We start from the raw sequence: 11,786 nt of genomic DNA on the forward strand, positions 1-11,786 counted from the left end.
TTCATCGCCGGCTAGTACGAGCACGGCGAGGGAGCAAATCCTGAACAGCTGCAACGATATCTTGAACGCTCACTACGATCGAATGCCCAATGGGTAACGATTTGTTCTTTTTTGCTTTCTGGAACTGGAACTACGTCCGATTAGGGTTCTTAGTTAAGTGGATGATGGACATGCATGGAGATGTTAGTTCGACGAGTAGATATCGACCACTGATAATGTGTCATCTTGTAGTTTGATCTCAAAGTTTCTTAATGTTTTCTTGTTCGTATTCTCAATGTTTTCCCGGAAAATCTTGTGAAACGTAAAAGATTGGGTTTGGGAATGAACATCTTTAGCGATTGATTCCTAACCTCTTGCTGACTCCTAATCTTTCAGATATGAATCCGAAGTGACTAATCCTCAAGATGTACTCAACGCCTCCGACTTCTGAAACGAGCAGAAGAATCTCGTATGCTTGCGCATGAGATATGGCCAGGAGAAAAACAGGAAGCTCCAACTTTCAAAATCGCCGTTGCTAGCGTCTACGAGTCAGACCTTCACGATGAGGTAGACATATATGGTTTCTCAAATGCTTCGTAACTTGCACTCTTTTTTTTTCTCCTACACTCACTCTCGTTGTTCACAGCTTAAAGCCACCATCTCTGACAAAGGAATGGAGATTCTGTTTGGGGATACGTTTAGAACGAGGGATGGGTACTACGCCTTAGACTTGTTTCGGGTTATTGCTTATCATGACCTTGAAGAATTCTCAAATGTGCTTAAAGCTGCAATCACTGATATTGAGGTTAAGAATCTCTCTGTCTTTGGTGTTTAAAGTTTCTTTTTAAAAACTAAAGATGAGTATCTTATGGTACAGAAAGCAAATACATTGACTTGGGGGGTCTAGTTATTGGAGAAAACATCTCTTCTCATGTGTGAGTGTTTTGAGTGATCCATCCTAATTTATCTATCTCTTTTAAGTATATATATAGACATGGATTCTCAGCTTCTGGTTTACAGGTATCAAGGTACACTCCATTCTAAAGAAGTTTGTGTAAGAGAGTTGCAAACCGATCCAAGCCTTTGGCAACCATCACGGTTTTGGAAAAAAAATGAAACTGTTCAGGTAAAACACTATTTATTTATATAGTTTTTACGTATGGTTGGTGTGGTGTGTGATGTCCCCACGTTTAACTTTATATTTGATAACTTTTTAAAATTTTACTGCAGTGGACTTGGTCATCCCAACGTGGTACGATGTCTTGGTGCCAACACACAAGGCACCGATTTGAAAATAATCACAGGTTCAAATAATTTCCAACTAACATATAAATATTTCATTTCTCTGTATTTTATTTCTGGTTTTTAGATTTATTAAACCTTGATTTCAGAGTACATGCATGGTGGAACCCTCTTTGACTACTTGCAACGAAATCATTGTGTTTTGACTCTCTCTCAACGGTTTAAGATGGCCATTGATGTGTGTAAAGGAATCGAGTTCCTGCATGCGAACATGATCATACATAGAAATCTGAACTCTATGAATCTTCTCTTGGATGAGAATAATGCAAGGGAAGTGAATAATTGAGTTTTCAACACTTTTTCATAATCTAAAGCATTCTCCTATGTCTTCCATTTTATCTAAGGTTGTCAAGGTTGATGTTGCTGCTGCTATGTACCTCTTGTGGGCTGGGAAGAATACCACCCCTGAACTGGAAGCTATGTTGTTGAGTCTTCCAACCCCTGAGCAGAATAACACGGAAATCAGAACATGGTGCACATGGACAGCACCGTAAGTAAGTTTCCAATGCAATTCAGGGGCATTTCTCCAACATTATATTTTAGACTAATACACACTATTGTTATAACTATAAAGGCAATGAACGAAGAAAAATATGGTGATAGAGCAGATGTGTATAGCTTTGGACTGTTGTTGTGGCAGCTGATAACTGCTAAGGTATCTCCTTTCAACCTAATGTTTGTATTTACTTACATAATTCATTTCATTTGTTATGGTGTATATATTTAATTACGTGATTCATATTACTTGTTATACAGGTACCATACGAGCATTTAAATAGCATATCCCCACGCCTAGCTGCACAACGTGTTATAGGGGTGAGCAGTTTATTCATTTCTTAAATACTTATATGTGCGACTGTGGAAACACTAACCTTTTTGTTGTGCATGTTTTTATCAGGGAGAAAGGCCAGCAATACCAGGAAACATGAATCTGAAGCTCAAAATCATTATAGAAAACTGCTGGAATGAAGATCCATTTTTCAGGCATAGTATCTCTCGAGTGAGTACAGCATTGCACACACTGCTCTCAGCAGTGAATGAGTCTGAGCCTGAGCCTGATCCTGAGCCAGAGCCTTCATCAGCTGTTCCCACAGAATCAGTATCTACAACAACTCATTCATCTCACTCTACTTTGCCGCTAGCGAATCGATTCAGCTGTTTAGCTGACATCGAATAAAGTTCAGGTAATGTGATTTACTAAGAAAAACATTACGTGTGTCCCAAAAAAAATTGAATGTTAATTGTACTAATAAGTGTTTGAATGTTCTTATGCACAGGGAGTGAGGGACAAGATGCTAGCTAGGAACGTGTCCATCCTGATAAATTCTGTGTGACACATCTATATTTGCATGCCCAAAACCTTCTTTTTTTTGCATAGGCCCTTCGTGATCAATTGTGATTTCGAGATTCCAGGTGTGACTTTTAGAAAGTGCAGAACCAAATAGAAGAGTCACAACTTACAGTTCTCTTAATCGTGTATATTGCGATCTCTTGATTCTTGTAATGAACCTTTTGCAAATATGCAAACAAATCTCTTGAATCTTGTAATGACGCAACAAAAACCTGACATTTTCCATAGCTCTAGATCATACTAGTGATGTAATGATCTCTTATTCACTTTCCAATTTAGTTTAACATCGGTACGCTTTTGATTACTGGCGAGAACAGAGACGTGAAACAAACGGAAGCAGTTTAAAGAGACGACAACAACACATGTTTACTATACATTCTACGTGAATTTCGTGTCCACAATATTTCTCAGCTTTCTTCTTCTTAGCCTCTTTAGGCTTTGTAAAGGTATTGGAGAGGTAAGAGGAACAGGATTTGATCAGTCATATTGAATTTCATTAAAAAGTAGCGCAATGGCGTACAGTTATAAGCCGACAAAATATAATTAAATCAGTTATAAACATTGGGACGTATGAAAAAACACAATCTACAGATTATCCAGCCAATATTGGGCTTCTCTTATCCAATTGAACACTCCAAAACTCAACTCTGTTTTTTTTTTACTGAAACCAAAAGTAACTCTGTTGTAATGATCAAATACTGAAAGTCAACTTTTGTGGCTGTTTTAGGTTAGGATATCGTTTTAGCTTGTATTCATTATAATTATTCTTTTTCCGAGCTTAAAGTTTCAGATTATTAACTAATTTTATATTGTTTGCGGGTCTGTTTGTTTGATGTGCAAGAAAGTAAAAAGACACGAGTTCTCAAGATCAATGTGATTTTGGTATGTCTTGGTGAGCTCAAAACCTAGCTCACTAGAGTATATTGATCAGAAGCAACTTTACAAGAAATCATTCACACCCAACTCTCCTCACACACACAGAAATTTCTCAGAAAATGAAGTTGTCACACTAATAGTTGTTACATTGAAGATCTTGGAGAATATCATTCTAATAGAGAGAGAAAATTTGAACTTTCTTTACAGTGAGACTAGCCAACTTATTTTAGGAGTATGCTTGCATGCATGAGAAATTGAAGAAAAACAAACTTATATTAATTGGACAAAGCAAACTTGCACATGAAAAATAATCAGAAAGGAACAAGGCGTAAACTTACAAACGTTTATATGAATACTGATTACGTGCATATTGATATGACCATTAGTTGATCAACACACACATATTTCAAATTTATTGCAATAAAACTTTAAAAATACGTTGGAAAAGATGAGAAAGCTTTCAATGCTTCGATTCTCTAGTTCAGTCTAGGTTTCTCTTATTACAATCACCAATAACGGTTTCCATCTTGTCTTTGTCTTCTTGTGCACATCGTGTTCTCACCTGCAAAGAATATACAATACACAATATAATTGCTGTGATGCATGCTTCCACATAGGATTTTACTTGTTAACTAAACAAATAGATGTCGTAAGTATTGAGAAATTAATTACCGTGACAGAGAATTCTAATAGTGGTATGGAGGAGGAGGAGATTTGTAGAGGTAAGGATGGTGTGGGGGAGAGTAGTGGTGGACTGGAGGAGGAGGTGACTTATATACGTACTTTTTCTTAGGTGGTGGTGGGGAATGATAAACCGGAGGAGGAGAGTAGTGCTTAACCGGAGGAGGAGGGGATTTGTAGACGTAGTGCTTCTTTGGTGGTGGTGGAGAATGGTAAACCGGTGGTGGGGAATAGTGTTTAACTGGAGGAGGAGGGGATTTGTACACGTAATGTTTCTTTGGTGGTGGTGGGGGATGGTAAACCGGAGGGGGAGAGTAGTGTTTCACTGGAGGAGGAGGAGATTTGTAGACGTAGTGTTTCTTTGGTGGGGGTGGGGAATGGTAAACTGGAGGAGGGGAGTAGTGCTTAACCGGGGGAGGAGGGGATTTGTACACGTAGTGTTTCTTTGGTGGTGGTGGAGAGTGGTAAACTGGAGGTGGAGAATAGTGCTTAACTGGAGGAGGAGGTGATTTGTACACGTAGTGTTTCTTTGGTGGTGGTGGAGAGTGGTAAACCGGGGGAGGAGAGTAGTGTTTAACCGGTGGTGGAGGAGATTTGTAGACATAATGCTTTTTAGGTGGGGGTGGGGAATGGTAAACTGGAGGTGGTGAGTAGTGTTTAACCGGAGGAGGAGGAGATTTGTATACGTAATGTTTTTTGGGTGGTGGTGGTGAATGGTAGACTGGTGGGGGAGAGTAGTGCATAACAGGTGGGGGTGGAGATTTGTACACATAGTGCTTCTTGGGTGGTGGTGGAGAATGGTAAACAGGAGGAGGAGAATAGTGTTTAACCGGAGGAGGAGGGGATTTGTACACATAGTGCTTCTTTGGTGGTGGTGGAGAATGGTAAACCGGTGGTGGAGAGTAGTGCTTAACCGGAGGAGGAGGGGATTTGTACTCGTAGTGCTTTTTTGGTGGTGGTGGAGAGTGATAAACCGGTGGTGGAGAATAATGCTTGACCGGAGGAGGAGGGGATTTGTATTCGTAGTGTTTTTTAGGTGGTGGTGGAGAATGGTAAACTGGAGGGGGAGAGTAATGCTTAACAGGAGGAGGTGGAGATTTGTATTGGTAGTGTTTAACCGGAGGTGGAGGAGAAGAGTAGAAGTAGTTAGCGGTTGATTGAGATACAAAGGTGAGAGAGATTGTCAAGACAAGCAAAGTTGCTACTAAAGAGGCCATTGGAGACCCCATTGATTGTTTTGTTGCTTTGGTTTATGCTCTTAGAGTCTTCGCTCACACCCTTTATATAGCTGTTTTCAGTTTCACTTTTTGACATTGATATACCTCACTGTAAAATTGTAAATTAAGCAACGTAAAAAGTACAAGCAGTTCTGTACAACGAACATATATTAAATATTATAGAGAACGAACTGATATTGGTCTCTCCGATTTTCGTTATTGTTATAATTACTATCATTATGTATATTTTTTTTTTTTTAATTAAAGTTTTAATTATCATTATATATTAAGCCGTCAATGATTGACATGTTCTCCATGTTCGAACAACGTACTCGTGATTTTCTTATAACGTTGGATCTAGAGTCTCTTTTTTTTCTGAAACCTTATGATTTTTACAAAGCTCCTTTTGATACTTCTTTATAAAGACATTATACTTGAGAACAGTTATATAACAATGCCATAAACGCATATAAGTAATACTTGTAGAACGTCGTGATAGAAAATAGATGGTCACTTTAAGTTAAAACGGTAAACAAAAGAGAATGGTCTCTGACTACGTTACATGTTCAAACATCACTCTAACAACACATGAAAAAATATTTTATTTTAGCATGTTATACTTTTAGGACATGTAGAGTGTTCATATTTAAGATGTTACACATTTGTAGTTGTTCCACCATGTGAACGTCGAGCTAAAACCAACGAATATAATTTCATGATATGATCCAAAATTTAATAAAAATGGTCCAACCCCTATATTAGGATTTATCATGTATGTTACTCAACAAAGTTATTAAATTCTCCCCTCTTTCTACTTTTCTTTTTTCGGTTACATGCATCTGTTTTTTTTTCTTTTGTTAAAGTACATATGCATCTTCTTTTTCTGATATTTTCTTCTTGGCTCCTTCAATAAGTCCTTATGAAAAATGGGAAATGAATATCTTTACATTCAATGCTTTAGATAAAGTATTTGCAAAATTCATTTTGAGTACTCGAAGTCGAGGTTACTTAGTTTAACCATTTCCAATCTTGTTGAAGTTTGAGCTAGTATGATCTTCCTAATGCATAAACTGTTTTCGGCAATAAACCAGCCACATCTTTTTCACAGATAGAGTTGAATATATACGTCAATAATCGCATACCGCTAGATTTAGCTAAAAGTGTTACTCGAACTCACCTACTTGCTAGTTGCTACTAGTCAAAGATGGTTACCACATCTATTCTTCATTTTTACTTTTGTTACGAAATGTAATCAATCCAATATTCTGTATAAATAATGTTAACTCAATGTAATTATTCGTCTTTAATCAGAATGCGAAGTATACCAACAGTATTGCAGTTCACGCAATATTGGCCAAAGCCTAGAAATCAGTTTCTATTGGATATATATCCTTAATTAGGTATACCAAATTTACAATGGAGGCGAAAACTTCACAATTTAGTTTGTGTTTATAATAAGATACAATTATGGTTATTATGGTTTTCCATCTATAGTGGACCTATATCGACACTAATATGAAACATGTAAACCTACATTGAATAACGTACGTAAGATGTTCATATAAAGCTTGAACTTACATCATTTTCTACAGTCGTTTATATCTTTCTTTTCATCAACTACAATTAATCATGCAAGTGTTAGTTTTCTAATCACTATATTTTGTTCAAATAAATAACAGAAGGTATCTTTTAATAAGTATATGAGTAAAATCAAATAACGCGTTGACTCAAGGCGGCTTGTTTGAAATGTAATAAGAGAGAACGTGGTCTGTCATACATACGAATATTGCTCCTGCCGGTGTCAGTGATTCTGTAATTTTCGATTTGGAGTTTTGCCTCACGTTTTCTTTGATTAAGTTTAGAACACGTTTCCCCTCTATTACTTTTAGTTATATACTGTGAAATACGCAAGAGAATAAAAAGTTAATATGTAACTAACAATGAGACCCTTTTGTCAAAAAAAACTAACATGAGACCTAAACAACAACAACAACAAAGAAAAGAAGAAGAGGAATTATTACGATGGATCTTTTGTAAATATGAGGATGGTCATGGAATAAAATGCCAACGTTCATCTACCGTCAAAATAAAATAAAATTATTTAACAAAATCGGTCTAGAAACAAGATATGACAATAAATAAATAAAATCTAGATGAGAAAAGTTGAATTATTTTGTTCGAATTGGATAAGTAACCAGCTAGATTAGGACATAGACAAATTAACAACTTCGTATTTCTTTAACATATGCTTGAAAGCCGACTATCTCTTTTTTTCTTTTTGCTTAAAGAAAGCTGACTATCTTGGTGAGACGTTAACAAATTACAAAAAGTATCACCGTCATACTGGTTTGGTTATTTGTAAACTAACACGACAATATTTACCTTTGATGTTAATATTTTACATATATAGTTAATACATTTAGATTCCTTTGTTGAAATGTAGCCAAAATTTGATCCACTACGAAAGAAGACAGCTTTGGAGTAATAATGGTTACATATTGACTAGATTTGCCTCCAGAAGAGCATTTAAAGACCTCACGATAATATAACGTGGACCATTCTTTAACGTGTTAGGTACTTCCTAGGTTAAAATCGATTTTTTTCTTTTCTTAATTATGATTTTTATATTAATCTTATAATAACAATCTTCTGCATGTATATATACATATAAATATAAATTCTAATAAATTTGAGACTTTGTTTGTTTTAGATAAACTGAAAAATATTTATGTTAATTTAAATGATGAAGATGAACGGATAAATTTAAATAATGTTTAAATATTTAACTATCAAATTTTTTTGGATTAGTGTTACTTTATTTAGTTTATTTTTATTAATGTGAGATACATATATATATATATATTATTATTTTAATTGTGATATATGAATTATTAATATATTTAATAGCTTACCATAAATAAATATTTATATGGAAAATTGACATTAATGATGATATATGAGTTATTTTTATTACCATATTTAAAATCGCTGCAAAAAAAATTAAATTTTTATAAAGAAATTTTACATCTCGCAATTAATATGATGTCATGTCACTATTTTCTAAAACCATGTCATTTATTTTAATTGTCATGTCATCTTTTTATCAGCGAAATTTATTGTAGGGACGACATGTGTATAAATCACTTCGCAAATATAGTCTAGAAGTTTTGTTAAAAATCGTTTAATATGGTAGAAAAAAGTGTTGCCTCCAACGCTTGAATAGTATTTCTTAAACACAAAACCTAACCTTTTTGGAGAAGTGAAAACTCTTAACATTCATTTATAATTTTATAATGGAATTAATGATTTTTGACATGGACTAACAGAGTGATATGATCATCACTGACTAGCTTAACATAATTTGTTGGAAAAAGAGAAAAAAATAGCATTAATATATACTGTCCATAGACTTGATTATGATAGACATGAAATATTGCAATTGCATGATGGATTCATGAATCATAAGCAACATGGTTCGATATCTCTAGGTTAATAAAAAAAAAACATAGCCTTCTTGTTTAATATGATTTTTTTTAAAATGCATTCGACCCCTAAGCTACTAAACTACGTGTAATTTTGTTAATATCACTTAAAAAGAGAAGCACGTAATTTCAGAGGATATGAAAAAGAAAGAATACACGTCGATAGATCAACCAATGTCTATACTAATAAACATATGTGATATGTAAGTATTTCTTGGAAACACGTACATAATCGTTATTTGTCGTGGACAGTTTTGTCGGGCCTCAGAATGTGTCCCAATATGCAATCTATAATCAATGTGTCTTTTCAAAATAGTACGTATTTTATTACAGGTGATTAGTTCGACTGTAAATTATACAAATGTTTAATTTGTAATCAGTTGTATAATTATAATACTTATGGTTTTGAAAAAGACATTTGAGGTTTCCTTGAATTAGTTGTAATGAATATGATAATTCAAAATATGACTTCTATAAAAACTTTGAAGTTTGAGTTTGCACCATTAAGAGAAGAAAGAAAAATTGTTGTACAAACTCATGTATGTATCTTTCAAACATTACTGGGACATAGATAAACATAAGTTGTAGACTTTTCATTTCTTAAAGGCACTAAAGCCATATATAACATTACCTATCATGCCTGTTAGATACACCCTCCAGTTAACTGAAACTGTTTAAATTAGGGAATGTATCTATCATAATCATATATCACCAAAAGTATTTAGATTTGGACTTCCATTTGAGAACTAAATTTACATATATATATAAATATATATATTGTAAATCCTAAAATCTACACTAAGTATTTGATAGTATTTGATAATGATCGAGAGTTTGATCTAGAGAAGAAAAGATGATGTAGACAACGATATCTTTAGAACACAACGATGTAATCAGTTTCCGGTAGACAAAGATGGATTTTATTGATGAACAAAATCGAATACAATGAATGAAATGAGCTCGAACGTTACGAATGAGATCGACAAGAGAAAATACCTAAAGCTAGGTCAAAACAAGGTCGAAGTATGGGTGTAGCTCTCTCTAGGGTTTTCAACGTGTCCTTCTATGTATCTCTCGATCTCTTCTTATAGCGGATTGACTACGCGATCTTCGGGCCTTCTATTTCTTCGAACACTCCGCGTTACGCTGCCCAGACCGATGCTGGTCCATTTAGCTTATGGACCAAAATTGGGTAAAATATATATGTGTGTGTGTATAGTTGAGACTACCAAACTTTTTAAAATGTTTTGTTAAAATCATAAAACGAGAAGGAGAGCATCAAACTTGATGGAACAAAACAATAACTAACGGTATGACTAGTTTCCCTGCTACCACCCGCAAACGCAGCTTTTGCGGTTGGTAGCGGTTGTTGGCGTTTTGCAACAATCACTCAAACCGCTCTAAATTCCTTCAAACTGCTCTAAACTTCATAAATTCAAAAGTTGGTTCCAACTAACGTTTACGGTTGCGGGAAGATAATTTTTTTTCTTTAAAAAAAACAATATAAATACAAAAATACAAATACAAATTTTAAATTGGAATTATAAAAATACTAAAATATATCTATTATATTTTAATTAATATTTTAAAATTTTAAAATAAAAATATTTCTATAATTTTAAAAAATTTAAAACTAAACTTTCTAAATATAATTTTTATATTTATTATAATATTATGAATTTTGATATTTTATAATTATATAAAATGTAAATATTGTTAATTTATTATTTAACCGCTGCTGCATTTGATAGTTAACCAGTCACAAGTATCTCGAAAATGCACCAATTTCAAACCGCAGAACAAGTCGTACAAATCTCTTAAAACCGTTAGAAACCACAACCACCCGTATCCGCAAACCCCCGCAACCGTAACCGATGCGTTTGAACCAGTCAGATCCTAATATCGAACCGCGGTTGGTGGTATTAGACTATTAGTTATAGAAGATAATTAATATGATCCTGATAAAATAATTATCAAACATAAGTGTCATTTTGACTGATATGATGAAACTACTACTAACACAAATGTAAAACAACTAAATTAGTTCACAACTCCTTTTATCGTTTTTGGATATATTTCTTTATTGATACCAATTCAGTGAGTTGTACGCAAAATCCCATGTTGACAAATTTATTCAGAAAAGGAACAATTTTGCTAAAACTAATAAAAATATATACTTCTATTACTAGAATACTCTTTCTGTTTTATGATAAGTGTCATTGTAATATTTTTTCTTGTTATACAAAAAGTGTCACTTTATAATTATAATGCAAATTATACTTACTTTTAGGTAAAAATTAATTATAAACTACATTGATTTTATAAATAATTTTATTTATCTCAAATAATTTTGGTCAAAAAAATGTAATTAATAACAATTTAAATACATTTCAATCACTTTTTTAGTTTGTGTGAAATTTTTTAAAGTGACACTTATTAAAAAACGGAGGGAATAGATATTTATGCGACAATTTTTTTTTTAATAATTCATTATAACCACAAAAATGTATCACCGAAGAAGTTGGGAATTTAGTCATCTATTAATACTAATTTATAAGCTTTAAAATTATTACTATTCAAATTTAACATGTATTAATTTGAATTAAAAAAATTCTTAATTTTAAAATTTGGAGTACTGCTTTTCCGTCCTAATGAAAAGCGTTGAGAGTTATGGGACCAGGCGGCTTGGCTGATATACTTCTTCTACTATTTTTTTTTATCAAATGCTGATATACTTCTTTTTATGATTTTTTTTTCTATGGTTCTATGGTCACTTTGAAAAGTCATTGTTTCGAGAATTAGAACAAAAAAAAAAAGAATATTTTGGGAATTTAGGGCTCGATCTCACTTCCTCCTCTTACCGGGTCGATCCGTTAATGTCTCTTATTAACAAAAACA

The 11,786-nt window shown here is 33.7% G+C and overlaps 2 protein-coding genes and 1 long non-coding RNA gene across 3 annotated transcripts; 2 read left to right on the forward strand and 1 right to left on the reverse strand.

Moving 5' to 3' along the window:
* On the forward strand, window positions 1-1,734 carry LOC106293119. Its single transcript, XR_001260366.1, has 7 exons — window positions 1-93; window positions 376-546; window positions 626-784; window positions 857-914; window positions 1,000-1,105; window positions 1,210-1,283; window positions 1,371-1,734. It is a non-coding gene; the product is annotated as an uncharacterized LOC106293119 (long non-coding RNA).
* A 124-nt stretch (window positions 1,735-1,858) lies between these two features.
* Window positions 1,859-2,615, forward strand: LOC106344501 (dual specificity protein kinase shkC-like). Its single transcript, XM_013783869.1, has 4 exons — window positions 1,859-1,936; window positions 2,038-2,097; window positions 2,180-2,380; window positions 2,559-2,615. Exons 1-4 carry the CDS (start codon window positions 1,859-1,861, stop codon window positions 2,613-2,615), a joined length of 396 nt encoding a protein of 131 aa, XP_013639323.1.
* A 1,147-nt stretch (window positions 2,616-3,762) lies between these two features.
* On the reverse strand, window positions 3,763-5,454 carry LOC106295606 (extensin-3). The gene is made up of 2 exons (XM_013731549.1): window positions 4,181-5,454; window positions 3,763-4,070 (listed from the first exon to the last, which is right to left on the reverse strand). The coding sequence occupies exon 1, from the start codon at window positions 5,416-5,418 to the stop codon at window positions 4,195-4,197; it is 1,224 nt and encodes a 407-aa protein (XP_013587003.1). The 5' UTR covers window positions 5,419-5,454; the 3' UTR covers window positions 3,763-4,070; window positions 4,181-4,194.
* Window positions 5,455-11,786: the final 6,332 nt, after the last annotated feature.

Source organism: Brassica oleracea, chromosome C5, assembly GCF_000695525.1.
Source record: "Brassica oleracea var. oleracea cultivar TO1000 chromosome C5, BOL, whole genome shotgun sequence".
Classification (NCBI taxonomy): Eukaryota; Viridiplantae; Streptophyta; class Magnoliopsida; order Brassicales; family Brassicaceae; genus Brassica; species Brassica oleracea.

What these genes read in the sequence shown, in the direction of transcription:
- LOC106344501 (XM_013783869.1), top strand. Translation starts at nt 1,859, where the DNA reads ATGAACGAAGAAAAATATGGTGATAGAGCAGATGTGTATAGCTTTGGA. An exon ending in CTGCACAACGTGTTATAGGG is followed by an intron (nt 2,098 to 2,179) that starts GTGAGCAGTTTA and finishes TGTTTTTATCAG; the next exon opens with GGAGAAAGGCCAGCAATACC. An exon ending in CAGCTGTTCCCACAGAATCA is followed by an intron (nt 2,381 to 2,558) that starts GTATCTACAACA and finishes TCTTATGCACAG; the next exon opens with GGAGTGAGGGACAAGATGCT.
- LOC106295606 (XM_013731549.1), bottom strand. Translation starts at nt 5,418, where the DNA reads ATGGGGTCTCCAATGGCCTCTTTAGTAGCAACTTTGCTTGTCTTGACA.